The sequence below is a fragment of the Achroia grisella genome, unplaced genomic scaffold, assembly GCF_030625045.1.
Source record: "Achroia grisella isolate CSIRO2021 unplaced genomic scaffold, CSIRO_AGI_Agris_v1 utg702, whole genome shotgun sequence".
In the NCBI taxonomy this organism is placed as follows: domain Eukaryota; kingdom Metazoa; phylum Arthropoda; class Insecta; order Lepidoptera; family Pyralidae; genus Achroia; species Achroia grisella.
The window spans coordinates 3,817,011-3,829,053 of NW_026712999.1; the positions used below are offsets into that span (position 1 = coordinate 3,817,011).

The 12,043-nt window shown below is 32.3% G+C and overlaps 1 protein-coding gene across 1 annotated transcript; it reads right to left on the reverse strand.

Annotated features, from left to right (window-relative positions):
- Nucleotides 1–3,240: 3,240 nt before the first annotated feature.
- LOC131850178 (gloverin-like) lies at nucleotides 3,241–5,384 on the reverse strand. The gene is made up of 4 exons (XM_059200351.1): nucleotides 5,302–5,384; nucleotides 4,846–4,963; nucleotides 4,117–4,302; nucleotides 3,241–3,382 (listed from the first exon to the last, which is right to left on the reverse strand). Exons 1-4 carry the CDS (start codon nucleotides 5,382–5,384, stop codon nucleotides 3,248–3,250), a joined length of 522 nt encoding a protein of 173 aa, XP_059056334.1. The 3' UTR covers nucleotides 3,241–3,247.
- Between the last annotated feature and the right edge of the window lie 6,659 nt (nucleotides 5,385–12,043).

The following is a 12,043-nucleotide window of genomic DNA, read 5'->3' on the forward strand; positions in this document are numbered from 1 at the left end:
GCATGATCACTTTGATCTTACAATGTGCTCCAGCACGTAGTAGTACTACTATGTTCCTACAGGAAAGACTAATTTTATCCCCATCTATATTATTCAATACAAACATACACACAAAAATACAAATCTTTCCTCTTTATAATATTAATATAATATTATATTAATATAATATTATAAAGAGGAAAGATTTGTATTTTTGTGTGTATGTTTGTATTGAATAGGCTCCGAAACTACTGGACCGATTTGAAAAATTCTTTCACTATTAGGAAGCTATACTATCTCTGAGTAATATAGGCTATATTATATTTCCAAAAAAATTAGGGATCCTTACTAAAACTCTAATAAGTCAAAAGTCCTAAGTCTACCCCTGGTGTAAAAAAATTACATAAAGAATACCTAACACCGCGTGCGCTGCAAAAAGTATTGATGATAGAACAAAATGATGTACTACGACTTTGTAGAACACATGATTATCCACAAAAAGTGTCACGACGGCATGTGTCGAACTATTATAGTTATGTCACAAGAAGTGTTTTAATCATAATCACCTTGCAAGTGACAGATTTGTCAGAATTTTGATCGTGGTTGTACAAAGAAATTGGGTACCTCTCTCTCATCCATCAAGCAGCTTACTTTTTAAACTACACTTTAGTTTATAGAAAATATACAGACATAAGGGGCATAATGACCATGTATGAGGTTCATCAAATTGTTTGCTATTTCAGTCAAACAAAAACCTAAAATTGATTATTTTCATTTAGTTCATTTACTAAATGAAAATAATCAATTTAAATTTTGTGTTAAACCGTCTATGAAATAGAAGAAAAAACAATAGCATGGACATAGGTTCGAATCCTATACCGGATGGGCGCATGAATTCAATATTCGTTTGTATTCTCTTGTAACTATATGCATGACTAACTGATTAGGATGTACCAAATATTATATTTTGTTCAAGTTTTTATGCAGTAGTTATATTATTAACAAGGTTTTAACACGAACAAATATTATGGCAAATAAAGGTACTCGTATTTACCTCTCTCGACGTTTCGACTAGGTTGCACTAGCCGTGGTCACGAGCTGACTGGAGTAACAGCGATGTCAATGTAGATAAGTGACAGCAGTTTTTTCATGTACCCACACACCCGACACACAGCACTCACGGTATCCGTACACTTATTGACTATTGATGCTACTGAACTTTGCTTGAATTTATTTATGACTGGATGCCACGTAGATGATAATTTTAAGCCATCCTCTTTGTTGAAATTGGGAGGTTTTTTAATTTCAATCGCCTCCCGGACCATTCGTAGATAACAGTGGCGATTAGTAGAGAGGACCTAAAAATAACTATTTTATGCAGGTCAATCAAAGCGAGGAAATTGTACCGGGTAAAAAATAGCTGATGAATATAAATGACATGAAAAATAGCTGCTTCATGGAGCAGGTTTGCATTAAACCATCCATGAAATGGAAGGAAAAACAATAGCAAGCGTGCAGAAGCGCGGACAATCGAGCCTGCACCGGATGGGAGTACGACCTCGATACTGTCTGCATTCTCTTGCGGCAATATGCATTATAGGGTTTCAAATATCGTGCGGTTATTAACTATCCCACTATCCTATTAATATTGTACCTTAGGTTATTACATTGTTATAAATTACACCGTTAGTAACTCAGTTACTAACGGTATTACCATGTTCATTAATTTAGAAATGAAAATAATCTATATTCAAATAAACATGGTAGGTATAACAGCACTTTTGAACAGTATCTTTTTTATATTATTAAACGAGACTTAACAGGAATAATTTTATGGCAAATATTTACCTCGCTCGACGTTTCGATTAGGTAACCTAATATATTTTCCATACAATTATTCTGGGAATATTGTATGGAAAATTGGAATTCCCAAACTAAAATCCGGTTAATAATATAAGGAATTTATGTTATACACGAAAGTTTAAAAATAGTATTTTTTTTATTCTATCAGTCAAATTGCAGGTTTAGCCAAGAAGAATGAGTAAGAAACTTGCCAGGTGCTCTTGTGAACAAATGGATAACTTTATAATATTAAAAAAAAAACAATCATATATAAAAAATACAATGTGTATACAAGTATTTCACGTCGCAGAATAAATAAAACCAGTAGTTTACTTTTAGTATGTATATTTAATATGTTATATATTTAAAAAATATTGTATTTCTATATCGAAAAAGATCGTACATCTTTAAGAAATTTAGTTTAACTACTTAATATACAATTTATGTAAGAGTAACGATATAGGAGGGTTGTTTGTCGAAATTGAGTTAAGAAATATAACCTCAAGAAGCTTAACGGTTAACAAAACTCAAGCCTTTATTGGGATTTGACCCTTTGTCAAAGACTGTAATCCGAATTCCAGTCGACTAGAAAAGGTTAAGATAAATTAATATCAAATATAATATATCACTTGGCATTCCAAACCTATACATAGTATCACGACTGTTGTACCGGATGGGGTTGGCAGATTTGTTGTCAATTATCGACGTTACGGTGAATGACAGATGACTAGCCCATCTTTCGGTAGGTGTATTTGAATACAACGTGGTAAGAGCCTAGCCTTCCGCCGTCTTCCGAACCTTGTTATTTTACCTAATCGGACCTCAAGTTTTTTTAAGATCGAAATCGAATTTTTTTAGTTTAAAATTCAGATACTGATTATTATACTTAATAAACAATTAACTATAATATATAAAATCGTATTTACAAAATATCATCATCTGCTTTTCTCAGTATGTTGTTCTCTTCCATTCATCTCTATTCGCAGTCACCTCATAATTCATTTCGTATTGCCATATTAACTTTCATACAGTCCATCCTTTTATTTTTTGCTGTTCTTCTGCTCTTCCATCCACAATTATAATTATACTTACTTCAATTCTCAACTTCCTATCAAATCTTAACATACTAAGAGAAAACGATAGCTTTTACCTAGTCATGACATTATAATATCATAATATCGCACACCTAGTACAATATGTACCATAAAAACTTTTGTGCTTAAAAACCTAATTATAATCATTTTAAACTTTTGAGTTATATTAGTTAATCCTCGCCAAGTGTAAAACTACACTTGGTGTGTAATATATAAAGATTATTTCTTATAATTATATCACAATTAAATTAATTCTATACTAGTACTAAAGACTTTATAGAACATTGTAATAAACTATGACATATGGTGTTACAATATACTTATCAGACAAATTAGAAATCATGTTGGAATTGACCCTGCACAGCAATGTCGGGTTTACCACGCCCTAGTTCCTGAGATATGGCACCACCAGCAGAGATACGAGTGTTCTTATCGATGTTCCAAACCCCAGAACCTGTGGCTGTTACCTGTGAATCAGATAATAATTTCTTAGATACATATAACTAGAATGACAAACACAAACAAAATGGCGGTCGTAATGGTAAAGTATGATTGTAACAAGTAAGTAATAGTACCTAAGCATGATTGTAACAAAATATCTCTGTTTTATTATTCTATAGTTAATCAGATATCGGCTATAATTTGCATTTTTGTGAAATGACAATCTCAAACAAGCTGACGATTCCTCTGATAGGAAGTGGTTCAACAAGTGGTGCCCTTGATGCCACTAGTAAATTGGCATTTCGAAAGACTAAAATGTCATATACCTTATCCTGTAATTTCACTGGCTTATCAAATCCTTCAACCAAAACACATCTCTCAAAGCAAGCTGGTTGGCGACTGAAATTAGGGAAACTGTAAACTGTAAATAAGCTGCCTGTTTACAGGCAGACTTTTTAAAGGCTTGATTAAAAGTCTACCTCGACAAATATTCTTGTTCTCGGTAGCTTTTATTATCTGTAATTTATCTTCGTAATATATTTTACACTAACTACTTGCCCCGGCTTCGCACGGTGTACATGTATTATATATATAAACCTTCCTCTTGAATCAATCTATCTACTAAGAAAAACCGCTTCAAAATCCGTTGCGTAGTTTTGAAGATTTAAGCATACATAGGGACGGACAGACAGCGACAGCGACTTTGTTTTATACTCGTACTAAGCAACACAAACTGAAGTAAATAATTTAGGTTACTTACGCTTGTACGCCCTCCAATCTGCTTACTAAGATCTAGTGCTGCTTTAGCATCTTTATTAGACCAATCAAGCCTTCCTCCAAGATGGCTGCTATCTCCATTAGGTCCTAACACTCTGGAGCCATACGCTTGGCCTTCTAGCTTTCCTCTGTTATCATTGAATATTTCTTGCTTGTAACCGCCTTTGCCCTGCCAAAAGGATAAAGGATTATGTTATTTTAAAATTTTTTTTGTTTGACAGCTCACGTAATCGAGGTGCAAGTTATTCTTGTCTACAATACAAATTATTAAAAAATGTTATTTTTAGGGATTACTTAAAATTCTTATTTTTATAATTATGTAAAATAATTCTTCAAAAAATTTACAGTCCGTATTGACATTATCTTTGACATTCTAACTATTGGTATGCTAAATGTATTATTTACCACGTCCACATTTTGCTGTGCTTATTATAAGAGCAATGATACCGAAGCATAACTATAGTGGTATCTCAGATTTTGTTTTAGAATATCAAATATTGGTATCAGTTAGTCAGTCAGAAATAAAACTAATATCCAATTTTTTCATATTGCTACTTACAGCGCAAAATTTATATTGTGTAAAGACATCTAATGTTTGTATAGTAAAAGGAATTTTAAATAATTCCGTGGCAACATTTCATAAGATTGACCATCAATTTTCGACAAATCAGTTTGTCATTCCAGTCGCGTAAAAAATAGATATATAACTCACAAACAGTCCCTGTTCATTGTCGCCAAGTGTGCCGAAGACTTTTCCTTTACCCACTTGTGTATCCCACGTCACATCTCTGGTATGGCGGGCTTGCTTTGAATAATAATACTGCGGATACCTAAACAAAACATTTGCTTTAACTTATAAAGTAATAACAATAACCCAGTACATTCACTAAACGCTACCTAGTACTAGCTAAACAGAGCTAGTGTTATGGGTTCTAGACAACTGATATAAATACTTATATAGATTTTTTTAAATGCAAACAGAAAAGTAAATAACGTAAGTAAATAACGTTACTACTTTTCTTACCATATCATCTTTAACACAGTCAATCCACCTCTTTTTCGGCCATTCTTTGCCCTTTTAACTATCCACTTTCATATTTAACACCTTTCTTAAAATATTATCGGAAGTATTTGGCATTTAAAAAATTATATAGTTGCAATTACGTACTTATTTTTGTAGCCCGGTGGTATGGAAACTTGTGCGTACACACAAGCAAACATCAGAATTGCACAAAGAACACCAGAATACATTTTATCTGCAAAAATAAAAAGATCGTATTGTAGGTTATTATAGAATACATGTTTCTATGCCACATTCAATATAAAAGATACTCGACAACGAAATTGCTTGTCAATCTTATTATTCACCACGACACCGCTATGTCTGTATTTTTGAATAGATTAAAATGAATTTTGTATAAGCCTAAAACCTTTGCTAATGGTAGTAATGGTAGACGATAGTATGAGCATGAAATCAGATTAATTAGCCCATCATGGCTAGTCAAGAAAAAATCATGACAATTTGCGATAGCAGTAGTTATGACATTACTAGATTACTACTAATGGGGTGGCCCCATAATTAAGCTTTCCATCCCTCCCCGAGCCGACGTTGACAAGAGACAAGTTGCGGTTTGGTCGCAGAAAAGGCTTCCAAGCTATATCCGAACTTTATTCAATGCCTGATGATGCCTCGATCAAAGGCAAAGCACGTGTCGCAATATGGGTGTAGACTTAACAACGGTCGGAATTTTATCACCATTAGAGAAGATCGTAACGGTAGTAAAGTTTCCGCACTGAATATTTGTGATCACACACATGCTAAACACAATAATAAACAACCATTAAGTAGTAGACAATACCTCTGACTCTCTTATCTGGTATGACAATTGCGAAGGCTCTATTTCAATGAAGAGAAACTGTTGTGAATCAGTGGTTTAAATATCGGATTTTTACGACAACGTACAATAATTATGAATACGATCGGATCCGGACAAAACAATAAAATAAAAATCTCACCTATATATATTGCTTCTTTACAACAACTTAATCACCAATCTCCAATTCCAGACTGCTGTATTTCAAAAACCATTCCCACATTTTATAGTACATGATAAAGTCCTCGGTAATGTCCCTGGACTGAAGCGAGTAGCGTGAGTTGTCTTAACTCGGATAGGGACTTTTTATGAGTCAACATTATCAGAAACTCTTATCCTCATTAAAATGTCTTTTACCGTGTACCGTCGACTTATAATAGATTATAAACCTAACCATCATTTGAGCACTTCAGAGTATTAATATTATAAAAAAGGGGAAAAGGAAATTCTTAGTAATGTGGACTGATGATCCCATTGGGTCATATAATAGTCCTAGCACACAGTCTACATCAATCAGTCAGGTTGAACTTGACACGATTCCCCCTGGAAACCATCGTGATAAATGCCTGGTAAATTTATCACGATGAGCTAATGGACCTAACATCATGTTTATCTTATCATCTTCCACTGGTGTCCCGCCAGCGTAAAGCGTTAGCACAGGCGTGCGCACGCACATTTATAAAACAGGTGGCGCACCAACGCATTATTTACCATTAAAAAAATATTATAAAAACCCGCTTTTTAGACACATTTTTTAGTTTAAACAATCAGCTTAGTAATATTGGTAGCTCTTAACAAATAAATTTTCTCTTTATATTGCGTCCAAAGTTTTTATAATGTGACTCTAAATATCAACAGAATAAGAGAATCCCTTATTAAAAAATCTAATTGATTTTTTTCTCCTTTTTTATCGTAAATTCACATTAACTATATTAACAAGACAGACAATGATAAAAAAAATTGGTATTGCAATATTTCCGCATTAACAGGTAGAGAGATCAAATTATACTAAACGTTTAGTTCGTATGTATTAAAATTGACTAGATAGACCAGTACTATAGATCTCTGACAAGACAACCGGTTATCAAAAGATCAAGTTATACTGAACTGTTGGTTTTTAGTAGGAAATTCGTAATACTTAAATTGAGCTATGATATTAAACATTGATAGATTTACAAAAAATGTATTTAAGTATTTCTACAGTTGCTCATTAGCCATAACACAAGCTCTGCTTAAGTTAGACGGTGCTATGTAAATTGATCTGTAAAAATATATATTTTACAAATATTATAAATGCGAAAGTTTGTGTGTATGGATGTAGATTACCCACTAATATAGATTAGCCTATACATAAGAATTGTTATTATTATGTATAGGCTAATCTATATTAGTGTAAAATTACATCAAAATCCGTTCTTCCATCCATACTCACAAACTTTCGCATTTATAATATTTTACACAGGCTATAAATTTCATGGGAGTGAAACCGCGGGTACAGGCAGTATCATATAAAATTCTCTACTTTTACTTACATTAGTACAGCATTTAATCGTCGGATTCATAATGCATCAGAGCATAGTTACAAAATAACCAGTTCTTTGTGGTACCAATTTTTAAGTAAAAAATTGTTTAATCTTACGACTGTAATACAGAAGTTCACACAAATATGTTTTAATAGCTTATCAAGTAAGCTGATTTATGCTAGAAATAGTTGAGACTGCGATTCCCACGCGGAGGACTTTCTACACTCTACTTCTGGCATCCGGCTTTTCTACCATTAGCTCACGAAGTTTTTATTACAATTTCCACTAAGTCACCAGAATGCAGTTTAAGATTAAAAAGTTAAGTATTAAGATATCGCCTCCGAAGTTTTTATAACGTCGTATCTCAATTCAAAGTTTTCTCATCCATTCTGCTCACGGTCATCAATTGTCGAATGACGGATTACTTGAACGTTAAGAGGCATTTAGCTAATCTACTTTCTAACTAGACTATCAGTAAAATTACATTTTATATTGTCTATAGACCTAACGATATTTTAGAGATGTCTATTTAATTGAGATAACAACAGTTTTCTTATAACTATTTTACAATGAAGTTACACAATAATATTCTTCAATACAATTAAAAATACTAAATGGTGCACTGACAATATTAAATTAGGAGTAAATAATTTAAACGGGTACAATAAAATGTTTTCAAATCAAAAATAAAATTTTATAAGAAATAACCTTTAATTAAATCTTAGTTTGAATTTCACCAAACTTATGGGTGTCTACATATTACAGTAGGTATATTTTTATATAAAAGATAACATCCTGTAGAAAATTGTGTGTTTGTATAAAGTCTACTGGCAATAAAATAAATACATCAAACGTAACAAATAATTAGATTATCATGAGGTAAATAGAAGAATAAAGAACAATGCATCAATGTAAGAGAAGGAAAACTCTTAATAAAGTCTGGTCAAATTGTGAAGACACAATCATGGTTCATGAACAATCATGACCTCATGCTTATCCTCTATCTATCTATATCTATCCCACTGATCTTCCAAGTGTCAGAGCAAGCGATAGCAACATTCCATATTCACCCATTAACAAAAGTGTTGGCACACTGGGAAGCGATGAAGTGTGAAAGGGTAACGTTAAAATCAGATTTGCCTATAGTGAATTCACAATGGTTTCTTTTATAATTTCCCGTCAAACGACACAATATCACACGATCTTATGGGACACAATGGATAAATGTATCCAGTTGTATAGAGACGCTTTTAAATTTATATCAACAGTAACGTCGTGGTACGTACGATCGATGGTAGAAATGCGTATGGTAATATCACAGGATAAAGTATTCAGTATTCTTGTATCTATTCTATTCCCTTCCTAAATTATATTCCCTATTCCCTTATTTTTAACATTTCAGGGTACAAAATGAAAACTGTAATGACCTTTATTGATAATTTTCATTTAAACTAAAATTAAACAACGTTCAATTAAAAAAAATCGTAGACAAGACAATTACTCATACTTCTTAGCTGAATTTTCATTTCATTCAAAATATCCAACAAAATAAAATAAAAAATATGCGTGAGCCTTTCTTTGTTCAGATATAAATACCTAAATTTGTACAATATTAAGATTTTTACTTTATACTTTATATTTTATTCTTTTAAACAAGCTTTAGATTAAATAAAAATCATTATAGAGTACAAATTTATATGAGCATTTCATTAAATATACCCCTAATTAAGATTATTATTTCAGTAACAACGTAAATTAGTCATAGTGACCAGACTAAACCAGTCTCTAGAAGTAACACCCGTTCACGAGTATAACAGATAGCACCAATTATAGGTAATAAATGCACTATATTAGGCAGATAAATGAAGCATGATTAGTGTGATAAATGAAGTAAATATTATTAATTATTTCGAGCTGACAAAGATAACTATCGGTACCGTTAAAAAAAGAACATGCTGAAAGATACCTCTTTTCAAGCGACTTCAAAATTTGTTTTTCATACCAATTGTATTTTTTTTTTGTTGTATGTACTACTTCAAAGATTTTATTCACGTCAACCAGTTTTGTTAAATCTTCATTTATTTATAGTCTATTGCTTATATAAATTTGATCTAGATCTATCAAATAATTTATCTGTTATCCTTCTAATAGTACTAATTATTCATGGCCTGAATTATTACATATTCTGGAATAGAATATTAATAATTTTGTATGTATTAGAAATTTTGTATATTTTTCCATGCGTCAGGAATTAAGAATGAATAACATAGTCGAACTTGACGCCTACGTAGCCTATGGGTTTTTTATTGTTAATAATAAGGAGCTGAGCCCTCATGTTTTGTCATTCGGGATGGCAAAAATATCATCTAGGGATGCATATATCCAATTATTAACTATAGGAATCCATAGCCTCACATCCTACACGTATCTGTAATTTAACTGCCATATCACTCTTCAATCGAAACTCGTCTTATAATTTTACCCATGACGAAATTGTACAAATGTGTAAATTATATATGTATATTATTTAGTATTAAGATGCCTTCTTTATTTCTCTAGTCCATTCTTGCGCCATCTACCACTTTCTGTCTTCTCTCCTCTACCCAAAGGTTGTCTGGAAGAGATTGCTTAAGCGATAAGACCGCCTTTTGTACCTTATTACTTATTACTTGTTTGTTCTTTGTTTAATTGTTTGTCTTTCTGGTGCAATAAAGTGTTAATAAATAATAAATAAATAAATAAATAAATTATGAATATGGTTAACTCATAACAAATTTGACATAGTGTGCTAATATATAATGTAACTTCATTCTCCTATCCTGCATATAATCTTTTTTTGATACATTTACAGGAGCATTTAATGTAGATTGCAAACGTTTTCGGATTCAATCATTACCGCGATTGACTGACTTTTAAAACGACTACACATCAGTCCTTTATGGAATGTTCTCGCACAACCCAAAACAGTGTTAGTTGGAGACAAATTGCGGGGACCTATCGCCAAAGAGGATGGCGTAGATAATCCGCTCATTTCGTCAGGAAGGCCACAATCACTCTATCAGTAGGGTATGTCTAAAGAAGAAGTATATATAGTTTTGGTACAAAAACAATTACGGCATCATCCATAAAAAAATAAACAAAAAAACATTTCTATACCAACCACGCACTTTTTCTTACTTCCTCTCAAACTATATCATATTGTTCAGAATATATTGAGTAAGAACACATTAATCTCGAGTTTGTATATATGTATATATCGGATATCTATGCTATTGCAAGGAACAAAGCGGGACCAATCGATTTCAAACATAATACCTTGTGATCGATCATACTCAGACGACATGCGGTCGTGTGTGCTTCGTTTGAATAGCGGCGTATATTAGCTACTCAACAGGCAAGTAAGCACTAAATATGATAACACAATTTTATGCACTAATCTCAAAACGTCAGTATCATATATTGTAACTGTATTTAATTAGCAATTTTATATATGCGATTAATTCGCGCCATCCACCATCTTCTGTCTTTTCTTCTCTACCCAAAGGTTGTCTGGAAGAAATCAGCCGCCTTTTGTACCCAGCCTTCCTTTCTGTATACTATGAATATTGTTTTTTTTTTTGTATTTTTTAAGGTGCAATAAAGAGTTATAAATAAATAAATAAAAAACTAACAGTTCACTTAACTGAAAGTAATAATAAAAGTATTGGAAGACCGAATAGAATATTACAGAAAATATCTATTTCAGGAAGTATCTTTTATATCTTGGGTGTTTGTTACTCTTTTGCGAACAATATTTTCAATAATATAGCTCTTACATTAGAATGACATAGGCTAGTGACTTATAGTAATGTAGCAACACAGTTTCTACACGTGCCACCATCCACTTCCTAGAATCCTTATCGCACGGCACGTGTAATGCAGCTGCGCGACCTTCAAGCTGTCGTTACCTGCAGCTGCTGCAGGTTGCAACGTCGGGTTGGATTCTAGGAAGTGGATGGTGGCACGTGTAGAAACTGTGTTGCTACAGTAATTTAATTATTTGTTGTATAATACCAGATAATTTGAAGACCATCGTATTTTCCATTTATATAATAAATATAACTACCATTAAACGGAGAATATTAAAATGTTAAATTATGAATAGAAAAAAGAAATAAAACGTTAAAACTACTTGCCTAAATGACTTGCTTGTTATTCAAATGCAAAGTAAACAAGCCTGCGGCTGAACGTAGACCAGGGATTTTATAAAGTTGGCTTTAAAAGAAAAGTCTCTTTAATGGAGCGGAATTTCCTTTTAGAGATTGATAGCTATGTATAGATATAGTATTATTATTGTATAGTATTGTCTATACTGCAATAAAATTGTAACGCTTATATTTAAGTAGATATATATTTGATTACTATAAAAGTGAATTTATATGTCTGATTTTCCTTCCTGATCTTTTCACAACTAGTCATTCTAAGTGCCGTCTATTTAGAAAATCTACTTCGCCGACATATACATTGTATATAA

Bases quoted from the DNA above. Each gene is read 5' to 3' on its own strand.
- LOC131850178 (XM_059200351.1), bottom strand. From the start codon at position 5,384: ATGTATTCTGGTGTTCTTTGTGCAATTCTGATGTTTGCTTGTGTGTAC. The intron at 4,964-5,301 runs GTACGTAATTGC...TGTTTTGTTTAG, and splicing joins CCACCGGGCTACAAAAATAA to GTATCCGCAGTATTATTATT. The intron at 4,303-4,845 runs GTGAGTTATATA...TCCTTTTGGCAG, and splicing joins ACAATGAACAGGGACTGTTT to GGCAAAGGCGGTTACAAGCA.